Raw genomic sequence first — 22,732 nt, forward strand, 5'->3', positions numbered from 1 at the left:
CTTAGTACTTTATTATCTCAAAATTATGGATAACAATATGGCAAGACCATAAATTCTTGCCTATGCTTAATCTAAATCTTATAAAATCCTATGTAATTTCACAGTGAAACATTCAAAAATTATAAATTATAAAAAATGGTAATCTTACATTTGCAGTGACTATCATAACCCAATATTTTTATGTAAATAATGGTTTACTTGGACCTTATAGATACCTCACACATGCCAGTGAAGGACAAACAGTTTTAACATTTGAATATTTAATCACTTAATACATAATTTAGTTAGTGTTATTTTTGGAATGTATAGAACTCCTTTATTTTGGTGAACTCATAGAATCAGAGGGTAAGAAAAAGGGGATCATATAAGAGTGTAGCAAGGCAGTGGCCATGGAGAACAGGGTTTACCTGGAAGGAAAGCTGGAGATGGAATTAGGATGGGCAGATGAGAGAAATAATCAGCCAAGACAAAATTCTGTGATCAAGGATTAATATTTAATTCTAAAGTCTGAATTTAACGATGGGGAAACCTGCCCCCTCCCCCACTTTGCCAGGATCTCATCAGGAAAACAAGCCCAGCAGCTCAGCATGTAGTGGCTTCTTGCAGGAAGCTGCAGACATGGCAGGACAATAGACTTCACCTAGGTCAGAAGACTCCACCCTAGGGGCTAGGCGACTGTGGCAAAACAAGGTCTGATTTAGCCCACTCAAGGCTGGGGAAGGGCATATGAGAGAAGAAGAGAGGAGATAAAAAAGCAGAGAAGAAAGAAAAAAATAATGGAAACAATAAGGGAAAAGATAAGTATGTTTGCTATGGTGAGATGTTCAAGTGAGACTTGTGACAATGAGCTTTATGCTTTTGTTTAGTAACATACTCATTATTTAACTAAATCTATTCCCTTAGTAGTTGGCATTTATAGATCAATTACTGATTTATCTTTATTACATACAGAATTATGAATTCTCTCAAGTATGAGATATTAAAATCTATAGTTAATACAAGTTGTTATACATATGAAGATCCACAGTGTTCCTAAAAAGTTTCAAAGCAGAATTCTTCCAGAGCTATGTTTCTTCAAAACCACAAAACCAATAATGCCAAACAGCTGGCAATTAAAATTTTAAGTTTCTTAATAAAGTATAGTGAGAAGTATGATTAGATAATGTTATAAGCATCTCTGTTCCTCAAGGCCCAAGCCCTGGTCTCATCCCTAACACTGCAACAGGACAGGAGCAACAGCCTTCTCTCACCAGCCACAACATCTCCTGTGGATTCCACAGACCACTCCCTCCTAATCTCCTTCCCCACACTAGTCATTGTATCTTAGTAACCAGTCCAAGAGAAATCCTCTGCTAAGCCACAGGCCTTAGGGTACCCACATCCTCTCTCTCTCTCTCTCTCTCTCTCTCTCTCTCTCTCTCTCTCTCTCTCTCTCCCTCCCCCCAACCCCCATCCCTAGATCCAATGCCCTAGTCTAATCCCTAGAACTTCAATAGAACACAAGCTGCAGCCTTCCTTCACCCCTATCCACATCTGTGGATCCCACAAACCATCCCCTTCTAACCCACTCCCATTGTTACTTGTTCCTATACCACAACTCCATTAGACACCTCCTGTTAATACAAGGGGAGCTTCTCCAAAGGCAACACGTAAGTTGAAGGCAGATCCATACTTCTCCTACTGCTCCTGAGATCCAGTCCTCCTAAGCCTCATCTCTAGCTCCAGAATCTTGCTCTGGTCTCTCTTTCCTCTCTAACTTCATCTTAATGGATTACAAAGACCTTCTCCTCCAACCTTCATTTCATCAACTCATCCCAGGTATCCAGCCTCTAACACCATCAGACATCCCCTGTGAATACATTAGCTGAACAATCCATGGAAAATTCACAGCCATAATATTCTTTGAAACAGAAACCAAGGAACAAAACACCCACCCAACAAAAATAAATCTAGAAGTTAGCACCTAGACCTTTAATCATCCTAAACCCAGATACCAAGGCACCAGAATAAGAACACAATCAAAAACAGCCAGGTCAATGTCATCACCAGAGCCCAGCTATCCTACCAAAGCAGGCCCTGGATATTCAACATAGCTGACGAATAAGATAAAGACCCCCAAATCAAGTACATGCAGATGATAGAGATCGAATAAAGAGGAAAAGAATAAATTTCTTGAAGAAATCACGGAAAGCACAAATATTTGGAAAAAATGAATACATCCTTTAATGAAAATCAGGAAAACATAAACAATTAGAGGGAATGAAAAAATACCTTAAAGAATGCAAAAAAGAAAAAAATTAAAAGAAAAAAAAGAAAGAAAGAGAGAGAGAAAGAGGGAGGCAGGGAGGGCGGGAGTGCAGGAGGAAAGAAGGAAGAAGGAAGAAGGAAGGAAGGAGGAAAGAAAGAAAGAAAGAAAGAAAGAAAGAAAGAAAGAAAGAAAGAAAGAAAGAAAGAAAGAAAGAAAGGAAGGAAGAAAGAAAGAAGACCAAACAGGTCAAGGAAGTGAATAAAACTGTTAAAGATCTAAAAAAAGAAAATAGAAATAATAAAGAAAACACAGAGTAAGGCTATTCTGGAATTAAAAATAATAGGAATTTGAACAGAAACTACAGAGGCAGGTGTCACCAACAGAATATAGGACATGGGAAAGAGAATCTCGGGTTTTGGAGATAAAATAAAAGAAATAGATAAATTGTTCAAAGACAATATTAAGTCCAAAACACTTCTAAAACAAACATCCAGGAAATCTGGGACACTGTAAAAAGATCTAAGAATATTGTGTAAAGAGGAATTCTAGCTCAAAGACCCAGAAAATGAAAGTATCAAAATCATACAAAAAATATTCCTAACCTAAAGAAGGATATGACTACAAAGGTACAGAAGCTTAGAGAACACCAAACAGGTTGGATCAGAAGAAAAAAGAAAACTCTTGAGACATAATAATTGAAACAATAAACATACAGAACAAATCAAGAATATTAAAAACTGCATGAAGAAAAGACCATGTAACACTTAAAGGCTGACCATTAAAGTTATGTCTGACTTTTCCGTAAAGATCCCAGTATCCAGAAGGGTATGGATACATGTGCTGCAGATTTTAAGACTCCTTTACCCATCAAAACTTTCAATCATCATAGATGGAGAAAATAAAATATTCTCTAATAAAGTTAAATTTAAACAGTATCTCCAAGTTCTGTTGTACAGACAGTACTAGAAGGAAGACTTATACATAGATAGAGAAGTTAACTACAAACATGAAGACAGGAGAAATAAATGATATCACACCAGAAAAAACTAAAGGGAAATAAAAAGGGAAGTACACACACACAGACATACACACACACTACCACCATCACCAAAAACAGCAGCAAAATAACAGGAATCAACATTGATTATAAAAGTCATTAGTCATTGATATCTCTCAATATCATTGGTTATAATTCCCCAGTAAAAAAGAAACAGACTATCAGAATGAAAAAAAATACAATTCGTCCTCTGCTGCATTCAAGAAACAAACCTCAACATCAAGGATGGAAATTACTGCAGGGTAAACTATTGGAAAAAGATAATCTTAGCAAATAGTTCTTGTGGGGACTTTTTGAAACTCACTCAGGACGATATTCTCCTGTTCCATTCATTGGCCTGCAAATTTTATGATGTCTTTTTTTTTTTTAATAGCCAAGTAGTATTCCACTGTGTGGATGTACCACATTTTCTTTATCCATATTACAGTTGAGGGACATCGAGGTGGTTTCCAGTTTCTGGCTATTATGAATAATGCTATAAATAAACTTTAAGAAAGGCACAAGCAAAGATGCTTGAATCTCACTTAGAAGATGCACTAAGATTGTCATAGGAGAGCTGGGCGGTGGTAGGCTCGCCTTTAATCCCAGCACTTGGGAGGCAGAGGCAGGTGAATTTCTGAGTTTGAGGCCAGCCTGGTCTACAAAGTGAGTTCCAGGACAGCCAGGGCTACACAGAGAAACCCTGTCTCAAAAAAACAAAAAACAAAAAACAAAACAAACAAAACAAAACAAAAAAAACAAAAACAAAAAAAACAAAAAACAAAAACAAAAAACAAAAAAAACAAAAACAAAAAACAAAAAAAAAATTGTCATAGGAGGCAGGTCGAAGGAGGAAGGGGAATGGGGGATTCAGGATCAGATGTGGGGAGGGACAGGAGGATAGCCAGCCAGCCATGATAATGAATGGAAATTTGCAAATGACTAGGGTGGGTAGATGAGGAGAATCTCCAGGACCTTAAAAAGGCCTGGATAAAGGAGTTACATGAGACCCAATGGAGGTGACCTTAGCTGGGACTCACAGCACTGGGGATATGGAACTTTCAGAGGCCACCTTCTGTAGCCAGGCAGGAAACCCAGTGAAACAACAGGGACACCAATATACCCACAAAATTTTCTACCCCAAATGTATACTGTCTACAAGTGATGTAGGCTCGGGGGTTGAAGCAGAGACGGAGGGAACGGCCAACTAATAACTGGCCCAACTTGAGACACATTCCATGGATAAGCACCTATCCCTGACACGATTAATGATACTCTGTTATGCTTGCAGACAGCAGTCTGAGAGGCTCAACCCAGTATCTGACTCAGAAGAATGAAAAAGCCCACGACCCAACAGTGGTTGGAATTTGGGAACTCTTATGGAAGAGTTGGGGGAAGGTGGCCCTGAAGGGGATAGAAATTCCACAAGAAGAACAACAGAGTCAACTAACTTGCACCTTAATACTTAACTATCAACCATAGAGCATACCAAGGCTGGACCTAGCCCCCTGACCCCGCACATATATAGGAGATGTGCAGGTTGATCATCATGTGGGTCCTAAGCAACTGGAGCAAGGATTATCCCAAAGCTGTTTCCTTTTTTAGGATATGTTCTTCTAACTGGACTGCCTTGTCTGACCTTAGTGGAAGAGGATGCTTCTAGCCCCGCGGAGACTTAATGTACCAGGATGGGGGGGGGGGGGGGGGATATACAAGGGAGCCACGGCCTCTCAGAGGAGAAGTGGAAAAGGGACTAGGAGGAGAGGATTGTAGGAGGAGGCAGTGAGTAGGATGTAAAGTGAACAAATAAAAATAAAATGGAAAAAAAAAGACTAGCCATTAAAAGGAGAACAAGGAGGAGGAGGAGGAGAGGGAGAAGAAGAAGGAGTAGGAGGAGGAGGAGGAGGAGGAGGAGGAGGAGGAGGAGGAGGAGGAGGAGGAGGGAGGAGGAGGAGGAGGAGGGAGGAGGAGGAGGGAGGAGGGAGGAGGAGGAGGAGGGAGGAGGGGAGAGGAGGAGGAGGGAGGAGGAGGAGGAGGAAGAGGAGGAGGAGGAGGAGGAGGGAGGAGAGGGGAGGAGGAGGAGCAGAAGGAGGAGAAGAAGAAGAAGAAGAAGAAGAAGAAGAAGAAGAAGAAGAAGAAGAAGAAGAAGAAGAAGAAGAAGAAGAAGAAGTAGTTACCTAAGATTAAACTATTTACCAGGCTGAAGAGAAGGCTTGGTGGGTGAAATACTTGCTGCACAATGTGAGGACTCAAGTGTGAATCTACAGCATGCACATAAAACCTGGCTGCTTCGGCATCCCACCTGTAACGCCCCTCTCTGGAGTTGGAGACAGGAGATCCCAGAGCAAGCTGAATAGCACGTCCAGCCAGATGGAATGGAGCATCTCCAGGTTCAAGGAAAGACTTTGCCTCAGTAAAGGGGTCCAGAACAATCAGCAAAGGTCACAACATCTACCTCTGGCCTTCCCATCTACACAAACACACATGCATGAACATTGCGCATACACATGCCCATGCTCATGCAAACATGAACAAGCATATGCATACACATGATACACACAAGCAAAAAACATGGCTTTTTTCGTTTTTGAAAAAAATTTAAAATTTTTTTCTGCTTATAAACTATAAAATTAAAATAATGAAAAATTCCTGTTTCAGGGCACCCACATTATTTTTGAGAAAATATTTGAGTAAAGCAAATAAATTATCACCAAGAAGTTTGTCCTTTGAAAAACATGTCTTATACACAATTTCATGGCTAATTGGATTTGTGTCTATATAATATTTATTAATAAAATAATAATAATTATAATAATTTTTTAAAAGAAAGTGTGACTCAGGGCTAGGCTCTCACGAGACAAATCTCCTAAGGTTAGGCTTTATTCCTTGTGTTTAGAAAGAAATTCTTTATTTGTAAGATAGAATAAAATTATGGAAAATAAGAAATCTGATTAAATTTCAGAGATTATAAGTACTTAACAAAACAATTAAAATTTGCTAGATCTGTTTATGTGAATATTGAAATCTTCTCAACATTAAAATAAAATGCCATTTGTGAAAACACGCTGACAAAATTAATACTTGCAGAGACAAAACTTAGTATTAAATAAAAATTTACAAAACTGAGAACTCATTTGCCAAGAAGATGTTAAAAGATATTAAACAATTTAGAAGAATAAATATGATCACACACTTGGAATGTTTCAGACCTGCTGATAGTAAGAGAAATCCAACCTACAGCTAACAAAATTCAACTCTCTATCAAATTAAGAAACACAAAGCAAAAGTGAACAAAATATAAAATCAGACAGATAAGTAATATAAAATATTAACCAAGCAGGTACTTTTAACTGATAATTCTCATTTTTTTTGAAATTGAAAATAATTAACTATTGCTGGAGGGTGTTTGAACATATTAGTCAAATGTCAGAAGTTTTGGTGTTCTTTAGTAGATCACTTCCCTATTCTTCCAGAAGTGTAATACAAAGATAAGGTCCCATTTATTGCTTTCTCAGTGTAAAATTGTATGCATGTATACCTGTCACCTTTGCATGAGTAATAGAAGAAAATAAACACTCCAAACAATTCAGAAAAAAATATAAGCAACCTTTGAATGGTGCCGAAATACCAGCATAGGCGAGAGATGGAGCACTGTGGAATCACTAAGGCAATATTTAAGACTGTGGTCTCCTTGCAGCTCATTGGCTTCTTCATCATGTGCCTAGAAAAAAGAGAAGAGACATCCATTGGTAAGGAAAGCTGACTGACTCTAAATGTTTACATTTATCATTTTTATGGTTTGAGTTTAGAATAACAAGATTTGTTGCAAAGTATTTGTTCAAAATAATTAGTTTACAATCATAATGATATCACAAAAATTGAAAGCGTAAAATAGCAAAATAAGTACAGATACATGGTTTTCTGAAGCATATGTTATGTATAAACTCATATGCAAATCATAGTTTATCAACGATTATTCCTCTATAGACCATAGAGTGACACCTGTTCTTTTTTTACTAATTTATTCTAAAATATTTTACATACTTAATTAACTAGCCTCAAGTTTAAAATTGTTCCATGATGAAATAAAAACCTTTTCTTAAACCATGTACTTCATTTTATATATTAAATGATAGAGATTTCCAAAGCTAACTAGTATTTTGTCTGGTTATTATTATTAATCATTATGATACACACAAAATATTATGAAGTAAATTTCTCTTCCACTTCAAATCTTTGTCTAAGAATGCCGAAAGACTCCTGAGCATAACTAGAAAGTAACTCACAATAGCTAAGAGGAAAACTCTAATAAAAGAATTTGGTACAGATACACCTTATTTACAACTATTGAATGTTTTATTCATTTAATTTCTGAAATATCTATAATAATCTCTTGTCTGGATTGTTACGATAAATCGTTACAATGCAAAGACTTAATGTGATAATATCATGCTTCCGTCCCTGATTTATTTGTTAAAAATGTTCAATAAATGTCAGTGCTTAAATTTTTGAAAAATATTGCATTTGTCGTTGTGAAAACAATAGTTGGGACATTGCCACCATTTCCCTTGTTTGCTGAATTTGGAAACATGTGAAAAGACACCAGAACCATGACATGGGAATCACTAAATCAAAAAAAGGTTCACCTTTAGTATTCTTCTTAGAGATCTAGGCAGAGTATGGGAAAGGCCCTGAGGCTACACGTGCTGGACAAGCCTGTGATCATAAAGATTTCAAACAAGAGCTGAAGGCTGAGGTCAGAAGAGGTGAAGTCCACCCGGAGGCCCGCAGAGAGTGCCATCCTTTCAGGCTTCCTCCTTCCTCCTGAATAAGGAGAATTTCCAACCTATGAGACAAGAACTTTGACACTCCACATTCTTCCGTGTTCTGTTCCTGTGCCTTACTTTCCAACATCACCACCCTTTGTTCTCTGTCTTGGCACTGTAATCTTTGCAAACCTTTGCCATGATCTGACTACGTGGTACATTCCTCTCCGATCCTGTAGCTCATACCCTTCTGCTCAATCTTTATGAAGTCATTTGCAATTTCTTCATGTTAGAGTAATTTTTCCCTTTCAGCATCTTATAAATTCTCATGGTGAGCAACAATTGATATGCTTTGCACAATATTGTATTTATCACTGTAGACTCTTTTGACTATGGTAGCTCTTTTATTCTGTAACTTTTAATCATAACTAAGTTTGAAATGCTCTGCCTTGCTCTTTCTTCTTTCCTGTTTTACTTCTGTGATCTTTTTCTGTTCTGAATATTTCAGATCCACAGCCTGTTTAAATCTCCCTTTCCTGTGCCCATAAGAATTTTGAGAAAGCTGATAACTATTATTTATCACTTTAATCTAAGAAAGGTTGACACTTTGACACTATTCTCCACACAGTGAGCTCATTTCACACTATAACACCACTCACACATGGAGGCAAATGACCTATTCCTGCCTTCATTTCCTTCTAAAGATCTGAAGATAGGAAGTAATAATCATCCCTCTTCTTGAGCTTCCTGTCTACATGAAGCACCAACATTATTTGAAAGGGACAGAAACCTTAGAAGTTGTATCTCTCCACTACTTAGCCCCCTTCCCAGTATTACTGTTATTTTTCTACAATTCTTTTTTCTCTATTGGGATTCTGGTCACTGATGAATTCTCTATTCTAATTTCAACTCTGTCACTGATGAATTCTTTATTCTAATTTCAACTCTATGAAGAGTTAGGCTGTTGTTTCTCTTTTCATACAAGGGTTGTACCCCATTCCAATGTCTCCAATAAGAATGTCTTCATTTGCCAGCCTCTTAGAATCATTATGAATACAGAATGCATTTTTAAAATTCTCTAAACCTAAAATTCCTCCTCTGCTTAAATATTTACTTTTAGAGCCTTCAGTAATTTCATGCACTGTCAGACATGGTTAGAAGCTACAGTATTTCAGAGTGAGATGTAAAACTTCTTCAACAAGAAATTCAGTTAGAAAATGACATACACAAAGAAGAGGAGGAGGAAGAAGAAGAGGAAAAAGAAAACCAGAAAGAAAAAAATGAAAAATCATTTCAATTGTTAATAACGTTATAGCAATTGAAAGGAAAATAGACTGAGGATCATGACCATGTAATGTAGGGTTTATGCTAATTCCTCCTTCAGTTTTGCTTATAGGAGTTCATTGTACACTTGAGACATTTTCCATTAAGTAGTATGTATTTTCTCTAACTATTCTAAAGTGCAATACTTCTGAATAGTTCATGCACACCCAGATAGCACTATGTTGTGTTGATTCAGTGGGCTCTTTTGCTTTCTTTCTTTTAAGGATTCTTGGATTTGAGAGGAAATAGTGGCTAAAGGGAATGAAGTAAGAATTGCAGGGGAAAGAATTTCAGGGAGGATGGACCAAACAAATTGATTGTATGCAAGGACAAAAATTTCAAAAATAAAAAACATATCACATCACAGGTGGCTTAACTAAATACTTCAAATTTGAACTTTATTAATGGATAGATGCAAACAATGTAATGAATAAGAACAAACAAAATAATCAAGACAAACTAAAGTCAAAAATCATGCAGACTTACACAAGTGTACAAGGAACAACCAAAATATTTTGGCCCATTAGTGTAAACAGTGGCTAGCCAGTTCTAGTTAAAGTTCTTCAATACTAAATATGAACAAAGTAGAAATCATTCCTTCTCTTTGGGAGATATAAGTAATTAAATTGAATTTTGAGTTCATAAAGACTCTCATGGGAAGAGATTAAAAAAATAAACAACGAACTTGCTAAGCAGCAGATTGTCTTGAGGGGTCAGGTAAGTACCTTAAAGGTCTGATTTTACCCTTTGCTTCATGACTCATTGTAAATGGATTGCATTAAAGAACCTTCTCTAGAATGTCCTACCCTGTTCTCATCCATCACTGAAACTCAGAATCCCTGTCTTACTTCCAATTTCTAAATTACTAGGCAACTTAATAAAATCATTTTTAATTGCTTTGAGGCTAGAATATTTTGTTGTTGTTATTTTACTCGATTTTTAAAAAATCCAAAACAGTGCCTTATTCTTTTTCTTATTTTTATAACCTCTATGGATAAATTTATGAGTAAGATAATAAGGAAACAAATGAACACCCAGAAGAACTTCATATAATAAAATTCTGAGTTAGGAATAACAAATCAACTGCTCCGGGTGCACATCTGGGAAGAGAAAAGGGGGACACTGGAAAACATTGTTTTGGCATTCCTGAAGGGAGACATTGGAGAACAGTAGGGATGACCACCCTGAAGTGGGGCATTGGAGAACATTGTGATGGCACTCTTGAAGGGGAACACTGAACAACATCAGTGATGGCATTCCTGAAGCCCCTGAATCAATCAGAGTAGAGAGGAGTCATAGTGATCTGAACTGATGTGAATCAACTCTAAGAGGAAGCTAGAGGAGGGTGTCGTCTTAATAATACAGCTATAATAAGCAAATCCACACTCTCATCTGATTCTCAGATAGGAAGACCTTAGAATGTCTTTTGATTTAGGAGTAATGCCCCTGTCATGTACTTAAAAATAGACTATGAGTATTATCTTTGTTTTAAATTTACTTAAAATATTTAAGATGATTTTTGAAAATAAAAAGCAGAGGGACCATCACAATAGTAATTTTAAATAGTCTCTAAGTGAAGAAAATTTCCTTCAGCATATAAAACTTCAACACTGTGTGGTTCTAGGTAATTCTAAGAGTAGAATTTGAGTTTAGAGAGAGAGAGGACTTTAACTCTCCTACTCTCGTGCTCATTTTTTAAATGGACTATCAGACGTATGATTTATGGAAATAAAATTTAATTATAATTCTCTAGTCCTTTAATTAAAATTTTCCAAGAAAGGACAAATGGCTAAAAGAAAACAACAACAAAAAAATCTAGTACAGCTAAAGTGCCACTAATATTTGCAGGAGTGTTATGTTTTCTCCCCCCCCCCCACCAAATTTACATTTAAAGTACATATAATATAAACTACTCCATAAATTAAGTTACCAAAAAGTCATTGAAGACAAATGACATTTAGAAAAGATACAGATTTTTTTCTTTAAATGGTCAGATATGTTCTCAAGTTTGAAATGTGTAGGGCCTTATTTTCCTCAAGGATTTCATGTAGTAAAATGGATTTTTTTTCAAAAGATATAATGGAGTTCTGTACATTTAACATAAAGACATGTTCTAACAATAGCTGTGAATCTTCATAGTTTTGAATTTTGTATTTCCTCTATAATTTGCCATAATTACATGAATCACTCCTTTGTTAAAGACTTTACTCAGAATTTCCCAGGAGAGGTATTGGGCAGAAATTAATTTCCTATTTGTAACAATTCTTAGAATTTATGTAAAACCTTTGTCAGAAACAAAACCCACAAAATTTGCATTTCATGCTCAGTGAGTTTAAATAGTCAAGGAGCAACCTCCTCAGCCATCTTCTTGATCATCTCCCAGATTCCCTCTCCCTACTCTTGGGTTCAAGGTATTATTTCTATATACAGAAAAACATTCTATGATTCCATAAATTTAATTCTTCTTCTCAACTAAAATGTATTTGCAATGTTTTCTATGTGTGTATAAAATATTGATACTTTGTTCCAGTACGCTAAGAGCTTAAAACTGCATTTTCAAAGTTTGATATCTTCTCAGAGATTGACAGATAACTATCGTTTTGTATAAGTCAATTTACCTTTGAAAATTTTTGTAACTAAATATTGCAAACTAAAAATGATACTTGTAAAATTAATTGGCTGAGGTTAATTAGCTGAGAAAATTTTCACAACGAATCAAAAAATAGAAAGTTTCAAATAGATTTCCATGGAAGATATTTTTTCAAATAATTTCAGGTTTAAAAAATGCATGAAAATTTCTGTTGGGTTTATTTCTTCATTTTGCCCACTTTGCAAATGTGGTAATTCAAAGAAAAGTGTTCTTTACGATTGTTTTTAAAGACTGATTCTCTTCCCCATCTTGTAAGAAATGACATATTAATTATCAAATTATTTTTAAACAGTAAGTAAAAATGATGGAGAGTTGGTAGTATTTCTGAATGATGTAAGAACTAAGAAAGGACAGGCAAGATGGCTCAACACAGATAGACACTTGCCACAGATGCAGGCATTGGCATTTTATACTCTGACTTCACATGGTAGAGGAAAGAACTGACTTTAAATCCTGACCTCACAAGTTCTTCTCTGACCTATACACACATTGCCATGGCAATACAAAGGATCAAGAGAAAGGATTAGGGGTAAGAGTAAATAAGTGAAATTTAAAATTAAAATAAGATGACTAGAGTGGTAAATATTTATTTTGCGCGCATAACTAAGCATCTTATGCTTTGAAAACTATTATGTACAAGCTGATTTATTTATATCATCATTATTACTCCTCTGTTGAATGGTCAAGGATAAGTTATAAAGACAAGTTCTAACTTTCTCTCTCTCCTTTCTCAAAACAGATCTTGGCAACCATGAAACTCCTCATCCTCACCTGCCTCGTGGCTGCTGCTTTTGCTATGCCCGTGAGTACAGCAAATAATACGTTCGTCCCTCCTGTTAGAAACAATTTCCCTCCTATTTACACCCGAGACTCCTACCATAAAGACCCTAAGTATTTGATGATCTCTAATTAACAACTGTAGTCAGAATTAGAAAGCGATCATGAGTTTATATTTTGATCACATTATGTAATCTGTCCAAATCTAAAACTCCAAGTCATATGTCCTATTAGAAATTAAGTAAAACCACAATGAAAATCGCAAATAAAAATAAAAAATAAAATATTACACAGCTATAAATAGCATAACAGGAGGTAACATGGCTCATTTCCCTAGTACAGCATAGAGTAAGAGGCCTTCTAGGTATTTCAGGGGCTTATGATATTTCGTTACCAAGTATGACAAAGAGCCTTCTATCCCAGACTATTCTACATAATCAAATTCTCATTTCAGGTGTCTTGTATCAGAATGATTTCCCAAGAAAATAGAAAACACACATGCCAAAGAAAAAATCTTGTATCTGTCGATGTTATCATTTAACTAAATTCAACTTATTTTTTTTACTTTCAATTGTGTATTTAAATAATTATGTAATATAATTGATTATAAAATACAGTTATGACAAAAATTCAGCTAGGATAATACACATTTTTGCCCCCTAATTAGTATAACATTTTAGAACTAATTTTAAATTCTTATATAATATAAATTGTCCAGAGAATGAAATTATCATTTGGAACTGATTAAAACAAATTGAAGCATTTTACTTTTAGGTATCATACATGGTTTTCTCAGTTCTCTGCCAAAGTTTAAAGACAGATAAACCACTTTTCTTCCATATCAGTCAATAAAATAATTGTTTCTTGTTAGTCTCAAAAACAACAGTTTCTGACATATTTTAATATTATTGTTAAAGATTTTTCTTAAATAGCAATTTCAGCTAAATGTTTTGTATGTGTGTTATTATTGATATTTTGACTGTTTAATATTAGGTTATTTAATTCCTCTCTTATTTTTCAGAGACTTCATAGTAGAAATGCAGTTAGCAGTCAAGTAAGTACCATACTCTGCCCTTCAAGAACTTTCTCTAAACATAGGGCTTAAAAAATTGATAACAAAAGAGACAAAGTCCATCTTTCTTTCTCTGTGGAATAAACCCACCTTTTCTGGGGTATCATTTCAGTGAAAATATTAATGCATGTGAGATTAATTATTCCAACCATACATTTTGTAAAAGAGCACATGGGAACAGGGAGATAGCTTGGCAGGTAAATGTGGATGCTATGCAACTGTTGAGTTAGCCCCCTGTCCCTAGAACCCAAGTTAGAAGGGGAAACACCAATCTTTAATCCTTAAAGTTGTCCCCTGCCCTCCACACATGTATCTTGGCATGAATATGCCCATCTACACACACACACACACACAAACACACACACACACACACAGAGGTCACACACACTCATACCCTGAGACAGAGAGAGAGAGAGAGAGAGAGAGAGAAAGAGAGAGAGAGAACTATTTCAACTACTTATTCACAAGATATAGTTAGCAAAACAGAGTGTTAACATATCAATATACTCTCTTCCATTTACTGTTTGTGACTCTTAACTTGCTCTAATTTTACATACTGCATCATGAATTAATTATCTCTACCATAGCCACTACGACAGGCATTAATTCACCACTCTTTCCAGTATATGGACTAATGCCATGTGATCCTCTATTCTTTGCAGACTCAGCAACAGCATAGCAGCAGTGAGGTAAGCAACCTTTCCAGAGAGTCACATCCTCACTCCTCTGATCACCTCCATCCTTCAGTTAGCTGTCTTGGATGTCGCATGATACAAACTGATTTTATAAGTATACAAGTGTTTAGACGCCTGGACTATCCTCTTAATTCTGTTTTGATTCAATCAATATGCAAAGTCTTTGTTGGACATTTTAGAAACCAGTTAAGGTGCCTCTTTTAGATTTTTGACTTAAATTTTTTCCTTATAATTTTAGTAAACTAAATAGTAATAATAAAATTTGTAATAGTAAAACTAAAATTATAGATTTTTCTCCTACCTAAGAATCTACTGATTTACTCAAATAAATTAAGTACTTAGGTTCTGGTGGGGAACAAATTAATTTTGTGTGTGTTTACAAATTCACCCTTCAAACGGAATAATACGTTTTAATGCATGGGCACACTTAGTGGTCAGCTTATCATTTTATACTTCAAATTTTAATTCCAACAGGAAATTTTTAAACAACCAAAGTATCTCAACCTAAATCAGGTAAGTGTTTCCAGATCTTAACACACAGACACACTCTTAGAGGAAAACTCATTCCTCTCAGGTTAACATGCAAAGTAGCAGGGTTCATTATACAATTTCCATGCATATGCCACTATACTTTGTTCTCAATAAATGGATAAAACAAAGTACAGTTCACTTGTAAACACCATTTTTATTTGAACTGATAACCCCTTTCATTCATTAAAAATTAGACTTTAATTTTAATTTATGCCTAAAACATTGCTTCTGACAAAAAAAAAATACTTGTCTTTTCTTTCCATGACCTATTTAGAAGCTCAAGTTTCCATGTTCAAGATATATAGTATTCTGGGAGCATGAATGAGTGTCTCACACATGTTTCAGCTCTCTAAAATGTTACTTATTTGTTGAATATAAGAGTATCAAATTCTAATGGAAGAACATTATTTCAAAGACTTGATGGCTGACTCAAGCTTGTCCGAATGAATTTTAACATAATTTTAATTTAATTTAATTTTAAGTATATTTAATTATTTCCTTTATTTTTTGATATTTTAATGTAATTATATCATTTACTCTTCTGTTTCCTCTTTTCAAATCCTCTCAAGTAATTGTCCCTGCTCTTCTTCCTTTCTTCATTAATTGATACATACATAATACATACAAACATGCATACATACATAGCATACACACATATGCATAAATACATACATAACATGTATTCCTAAGTACTTAAGTGCAATGTACTCAATGTATATATATTGTATGTATGTTTTTAGTGCTGATCATTTGGTATTGGATAATCAATTGGTGGACTCTTCCCAGGGAAAGACTATTTATCATCCTCTCAGCATTGATTAATCGTCTGTGGTTCCTTGTGTGTGGCTGAGACCTGCTGGGTTTTCCACTGTCCACATTAATACCTCTATTTTCAGAAGCTACACCCATAAAGTCTCACCAGCATGACTGTCTAAGGCTGAGCAGATCGGGCAAAATGAGTCTAAGTAGCAGACTTAAGGCAGGTCAGAATGATTCCATGGGATAGAATGTAGAGTTAAGATAGGTACTCAAGTCTTAATCTAATACACCTCACAACTGATCATGAAACAAATGTCTGGCAAAGACAACAAAATCAAGTGAAACACATTTGAAAATATTTAAGAGCTCATTTACTTGTAGCACATGCAAAGAAACACAAGTTTAGAGTTGATAGGACAAGAAACACTGGGGCATTAATTGAAAATAGATTTATTTTTAAATTTGTAATGGAAAGTGATGATGTCGACTTGTCGACTTGATTACAGATTCTCATTAGTTATGTCCTTTCTGCTAATACTGTTTTTCTTTCTTTTCTAACCATAAGGAATTCGTCAACAACATGAACAGAGTAAGAATCATTTATAAATTTTAAACTATTACTAAAATCCGTGGCTTAAATTTGTGTTATACACATTACTCTTGGCTTTTTCAGCAGAGAGCACTTCTGACAGAACAGAACGATGAAATCAAGGTACTAAAGTTTTCCACAAAATAATGTGACAAAATATGCATTTACATAGCATAAGAATGTTTTTGTTTCTACTGTCTACGGCATTGACTCTTTCATTAAAACTGTCAATCACACATTCAAATGACTAATAGATCCTACTGATAACTTGGAGACCTCCTGATTTTATGAACTTAAGTGAAAAACTATGATGAAGTAAGATACAAATATCACGCAGTGACTGAACAGTGTAGTCCAAAATTTTCCTGTACTATGAAGGCTGAAAGAAGTCATTGGCACGGGTGATTAAAAGCATTATATATGGCCCAAGAACATTTTCCATCATGAAACTTCACGATTCTTTCACTGATCATAACGTTTGAACTTGATTGTTTACTACTTTTTATAAAACTTCAGTATTAAAAGAGCCTATAGTTCTCAAAACGATTAAGCTCAGTGGTGTGTAATTTCTTAAATCTATTTAATGATTGAAAACTTTTCTTACAGGTAACTATGGATGCAGCATCTGAGGTAAAGCCCTTTGCTTTAAAACCACTTCTCTGAGTATGGGGGTAAAACACATTTAAAAAGTTACCTTATCCAAATGAGAGAATAATTCTGATAGTCCTCTAAATATCTCTAACACCTAGAAAGAAACAATACTGATACATGTTTGCCAGAATTAAGTAGACGCCAAACCTATTATTTGGAACTTCAGTTCTGGAGAGGAGGACATCTTTCTAATACTGTAATGCTAAAACCTGGGCACAGGATATTAAGTAGAAAAAAAAATCATTTCTTAAGTATCTATGCATCCTTGAACCACACTCTACTCAAGTGCATTTTTATCTGTCATATGCCTTTTATACAGTGTTTCTGCTCAATGTCCAGAAGTCAAGTTAAAAGAAAACAAAAGGTTGCATTGTTCACATTAATATGTGTCACAATCACTCCCAATGTAGAAGAACTCGAAAGACATGAATTAATCTTGAAAATGCAAATTAGGAAAGTGAAGACTTGAGCTTAGCAAATTTTGTTTGTTTCCCTCAAATCTGAGACACTGTCCTGGGTCTTCAGTTTTTGATAGCATCTATTTGAATTGGTAGTAATTAGTTTTGAGTGAGTATTTGTCATAAAAAACAAAAATTCTTCTTGTTTCTTTTCCTTAGGAACAAGCAATGGCAAGTGCTCAGGTGAGGTTCTTTCATTTTAAGGAACTACAACAAGATTTATTGCACATACTGAGTACAGTATGCTGCTTTTTCAGCAAGGTACCATAAGCTGTTCACACTAGGAAAATGAATTTAGAAGTATTTTATTTCTTGAACTTCTCAGAGAAGTATATCCCATTTTATAAATAAAGAATAAACATTGGGTTCTGGTTATAATTGGAAGAATTTAAGCCATTTAAATAGTATTCATAAAACAACAAAAAAAAAAGATATGCTTATTTATTAAAACGAAAACTAAGAAGCAAAGTGTGCTTCAAATTCAGAGCCCGCAGAACACTTTGCTGACATTTGAGACCAAGAACCCCCTTTTATAGTCTTGAGTACAGCGCTGAGACAGAAGTGATCCACATAACAGCAAACTCAGCTCAGTGCCCTCTGCTGCCTACTCTGAAACATGGAAAGAAACTCCATCAGCCTGTTATGTATACAGTCAACTATCTCAGAAGCAAACAATCAGTGGAATATTAAAATCCATCCTTTGAAATGGATTATTGGAGATAAAACTATATATGTGTACATTCTCATGAGTTAGAAGAAAGAGTGACCATGCCAAAGGATATATGATTTGAATCTCATTATTCAAATCTTATTCCCAAAATGAGACTGCTATTATAATATTTTCTGTTTATTTGTATCAAGTATGGCCAAAATATGTGAGAATAAGCACTGACGCTCCCTGTCTTAAATAGCCTTGTTCGATACTATTATTTTCATTTTTATTTTATCAAAAAAATCATTAATTCTGCATTTATATAGTGATACTATTCGTTGTCTTTGTTTAAATAGATGAAAATGACTGTTTAGATCTTTCTTTCTTGCTGAGTTATTAGAATTTCCCTCACATAATTTTTCAAGTAAAACTGATAAGAAAATACAGTGACCATGTATCTTTTTGTATAGCTTGTTTCAACACTAAAATAACCCTTTCTGCACCATGAGATTATTGTCTTCAAATTCTAAAACTTTCAGGAGGCCATGACACCGTTTTCTCCCTCTTCACAGGAAGACTCTTCAATCAGCTCATCAAGTGAGGTAAACATTTCATTCTCACTCCCAGATCCAGTTACCTGGAAGATGTAGGTGCACATATGTAGTGCGATATGTAACTACAACATAAGATGTCCATGCCTAAGAATCTCTGTGTATGCGATTATATTAGTTTTAGTATGTAATCATCCAGTAAAATGAGAAAGCCACTACTTGTCAAAGATGAATTTAAGGATTATTTCTGGGCCATGTGTGGTGTCCTCCTTTTTGATTATTCATTTGTAAATTTAGTTTCCTTCTTTGTCATTCTCAGATTTTTTTTGTAGAATTTGAGCTTATTAAGCGATAACTTCCAAGTGAATGATGTGTATGTCTTATGTTGAGTATAGACGTCACTTGGATCTCGATTATCATGACTCTGAGATAGTATCAGTAGTATTCATTCTTTGTCGCTTGCTAACCTAGAAAAAAGACAATAGAGACAGAAGATGCTGAAATCAGTGCTTTGATTTTATGAGTGAAATTTACAGCTATCGGAATACAATGTAGGACAAAGGGGGTAGTTATGGTAATTTTGTACAGGTGGTTATTTCCACCTATCACAACATTCTGAGTAATGTCCAAGGAAAATAAAACCAAGAAGGGAGTAAAATATTAAGTGTAACCCAAATCAGCAACTTCATCGTGTTATCCAGGAGCTTCTGTCTTAAGATCAGTTTAGGGCAGAAATTCAGTAATACAGTGTTTGATTTGTTAGTACAACACCTCAAATGAGCATATGACATAACGATAAATCTTTATTTTCCTCAATTTGTTAGGAATCTGAGGAAGCTATTCCCAATATCACTGAGGTAAGATATATTTACTACATTTAATGTAAGTTAACAATATACTACTATTTAACTAAGTAAAAAAAATTACAACCCTCAAATATCTGCCTTTTTTTTATTATTATTTTAGCAGAAAAACATTGCAAATGAAGACATGCTCAACCAGTGCACCCTGGTAAGACTTCAATGAATCTCTCAGAAACCAAAGGTCAAGCAATGGGCAAGAAAATTATACTGATATTCTATATCCTTGATATCCACCTGAGTTGTAATATGTAGTCTCCTGAAATCTAAATAGCTAGTTGTTAATTTCTAAAACATAAACTAACAACATTTACCCTAGGTTTATGACTCTTTCCTTTAAGCTAAAGATTTTATTTAATTTGTCATGGTTTATCACTTTTGAATCTGAATGACACTCCTTCTAAATGATGGCATATTAAGTTGTCAAACAACCTCCAATTGAAGCTGTGCTTTCAATTACTCTGATGTATTCACCTATGTCTTGTGATGAAATAAATATTAAATTACTGATAATGTGTGAACATTAACACATGGTCATCTCTAATTAAATTTTAATTAATACTAGAAACATTTTAACTTGGTTCACGAAGAACTTGAAACTCTTTGTATAACCTAATTTTTAAAGTAAGAAAAGCAAATAGCATTTTCCATTTTCTGGTTATCCAACCTGAGAAATATCGCAAATGTAACTGACTAATATTCACATTTAGTGATATCTCCATTATGATTTGAATTAAAGCAAACTTTTATGGAATTTTTTTTAATGATTTAAAAAAAATAGATTCATTTGGTGTAAAAAAGTTTCTAATATAAAGTTAATAATTTGGCTACCCTTAGTCCCAGAAAAAGACATTACACTTTTACTATCTAAAACTACTAAATTGTGTACATGAAATTGAATTTTTTTTTTCATTTTACACAGGAACAGCTTCAGAGACAGTTTAAGTACAACCAACTTCTCCAGGTAATGTTTCATCCATTATAATGCAAATTCATATTCTATTATAGAAACAATATAAATGAGTTTTATTCACATCTACTTTTTATTTTTCTAAGTAGCCTATTTATTCTAGCTAGAACATAAATAATAATTAGCCAATTATTGATCTGAATATTAACATGTGAATTTATCTTTTCTACTATTTTTGAGGCAGAGTTTAAGTTTATTAACTTTTTGATATAAGCATGGTATTAAAGGACAACGGAGAATATTGGAAATATTATTATATATTCTAAAGTGAATGTGGGCTTTTCAAGGCTGAGATAAATTTAAACATTCTTAATTGCAAAGTAGGGAAGAATTTGCATTAATGAAGTCTATGCTAAATATTATTCCACTATAAATTCTATTTCACTCTATATACTAAAAAGACACTTATTTTTCTTCCTTAGAAAGCTTCCCTGGCTAAGGTAAGATTTTTTACTAAATCTAAATTATTTTAATGTTTATCAAATGTTATGCCAATAGAAATTATATGTCAATCAATATGCTAAATGGTGGATTTTTTTTTCTTCCTTAGCAAGCTTCCCTGTTTCAGGTGAGAATTTTTACTAAATCTATATTTATAAAATATTATGCTAATACAAATCATATGCCAATCAATATGCTAAGAGGAGGATTATTTTTCTTCCTTAGCAACCTTCCCTGGTACAGGTGAGTTTTTCTTACTAAAACTAAATTACTTTAATATTTATAAAATATTATGCCAATATAAATTATATGTCAATCAATATGCTAAGTGGTGGATTTTTTTTCTTCCTTAGCAAGCTTCCCTGTTTCAGGTGAGAATTTTTACTAAATCTATATTATTTTAATATTAAAAATATTATGCTAATACAAATCATATGCCAATCAATATGCTAAGAGGAGGATTTTTTTTCTTCCTTAGCAACCTTCCCTGCTTCAGGTGAGTTTTTTTTTTACTAAATCTAAATTACTTTAATATTTATAAAATATTATGCCAATACAAATTTCATGTCAATCAATATGTATGCTAAATGGTGGATTTTTTTTCTTCCTTAGCAAGCTTCCCTGTTTCAGGTGAGAATTTTTACTAAATCTACATTATTTTAATATTTATAATATATACAATACAAATCATATGCCAATCAATATGCTAAGAGGAGGATTTTTTTTCTTCCTTAGCAACCTTCCATGGCTCAGGTAAGATTTTTTTCTAAATCTAAATTATTTTAATATTCATAAAATATTATGCCATTACAAATTATATGTCAATCAATATGCTAAAAGGAGGAATTTTTTCTTCCTTAGCAAGCTTCCCTGCTACAGGTAAATTTTTTTTTTACTAAATATAAATTACTTTAATATTTAGCAAAATTATGCCCATACAAATTCTTTTTCAATATACTAAAAGACACTTATTTTTCTTCCTTAGCAACTTCTCCTGGCCCAGGTAAAATATTTTACTAGATCAAAATTATTTTAATTTATCTCAAATACATAGTCTATGTCAATCAATATACTAAAAGGAGACTTATTTTTTCTTTTTTAGCAACCTTCCCTGGCACTGGTAAGATATTTTTAACTAAATCTAAATTATTTTAATTTATCTCAAATATGATACCAATGCAAATTCATGCCAGTCAATATACTGAAGTACTAAAGGCAGCTTATTTTTCTTTTATAGCAAGTTTCCCCAGCACAGGTAAGACTCTTTTTGATTAAATCTAAATTATTTTAATTTCTCTCAAATGCTATGCTAGTAGAGAGTCTATGCCAATCAATATACTAAAGAATGCTTATGTTTTTTCTTTAGCAATCTTCCCTGGTACAGGTAAAATTTTATTTTTTACCAAACTTTTTAAACATTTCTCAAACACTATGCCAATACATACTCTATGTCAATAAATATACTAAAGAAGTTTTATTTTTCTTCTTTAGCAAGCTTTCCTGGCACAGGTAAGTTTTTTTTCTTTTTACTAAACCTATTTTAATATTTCTCACCTATTATGCCAATGCATATTCTATGACAATCAATATACTAAAGAATTCTTATTTTCTTCTTTAGCAAGCTTCCCTGGCACAGGTAAGATTTTGTTACTAAGTGTAAATTATTTTAATATTTCCATTATGTTTTATGTGATAATGAGATA

At 34.0% G+C, this 22,732-nt stretch overlaps 1 protein-coding gene across 3 annotated transcripts in view; it reads left to right on the forward strand.

The window, feature by feature from the left end:
* Positions 1–11,735: 11,735 nt before the first annotated feature.
* Csn1s1 (casein alpha s1) overlaps positions 11,736–22,732 on the forward strand; it is a 16,371-nt gene continuing 5,374 nt past the window's right edge. For 2 of the 3 annotated variants that reach the window (NM_007784.3, NM_001286016.1), the window contains exons 1-27: positions 11,736–11,784; positions 12,763–12,825; positions 13,822–13,854; positions 14,535–14,561; positions 15,042–15,080; positions 16,423–16,446; positions 16,531–16,569; positions 17,053–17,076; positions 17,715–17,738; positions 18,780–18,809; positions 19,583–19,615; positions 19,725–19,769; positions 20,541–20,582; positions 21,011–21,028; positions 21,139–21,156; positions 21,255–21,272; positions 21,383–21,400; positions 21,508–21,525; positions 21,642–21,659; positions 21,765–21,782; positions 21,891–21,908; positions 22,015–22,032; positions 22,132–22,149; positions 22,267–22,284; positions 22,396–22,413; positions 22,521–22,538; positions 22,648–22,665. In NM_007784.3, coding sequence (NP_031810.1) covers positions 12,775–12,825; positions 13,822–13,854; positions 14,535–14,561; positions 15,042–15,080; positions 16,423–16,446; positions 16,531–16,569; positions 17,053–17,076; positions 17,715–17,738; positions 18,780–18,809; positions 19,583–19,615; positions 19,725–19,769; positions 20,541–20,582; positions 21,011–21,028; positions 21,139–21,156; positions 21,255–21,272; positions 21,383–21,400; positions 21,508–21,525; positions 21,642–21,659; positions 21,765–21,782; positions 21,891–21,908; positions 22,015–22,032; positions 22,132–22,149; positions 22,267–22,284; positions 22,396–22,413; positions 22,521–22,538; positions 22,648–22,665 — 663 coding nt within the window. In that variant the 5' untranslated portion in view covers positions 11,736–11,784; positions 12,763–12,774. The remainder of the gene's footprint in view (positions 11,785–12,762; positions 12,826–13,821; positions 13,855–14,534; positions 14,562–15,041; positions 15,081–16,422; positions 16,447–16,530; positions 16,570–17,052; positions 17,077–17,714; positions 17,739–18,779; positions 18,810–19,582; positions 19,616–19,724; positions 19,770–20,540; positions 20,583–21,010; positions 21,029–21,138; positions 21,157–21,254; positions 21,273–21,382; positions 21,401–21,507; positions 21,526–21,641; positions 21,660–21,764; positions 21,783–21,890; positions 21,909–22,014; positions 22,033–22,131; positions 22,150–22,266; positions 22,285–22,395; positions 22,414–22,520; positions 22,539–22,647; positions 22,666–22,732) is intronic. The other variant, NM_001286015.1, reaches the window with a different exon arrangement.

Source organism: Mus musculus, chromosome 5 (assembly GCF_000001635.26).
Source record: "Mus musculus strain C57BL/6J chromosome 5, GRCm38.p6 C57BL/6J".
NCBI classification, from domain to species: Eukaryota; Metazoa; Chordata; class Mammalia; order Rodentia; family Muridae; genus Mus; species Mus musculus.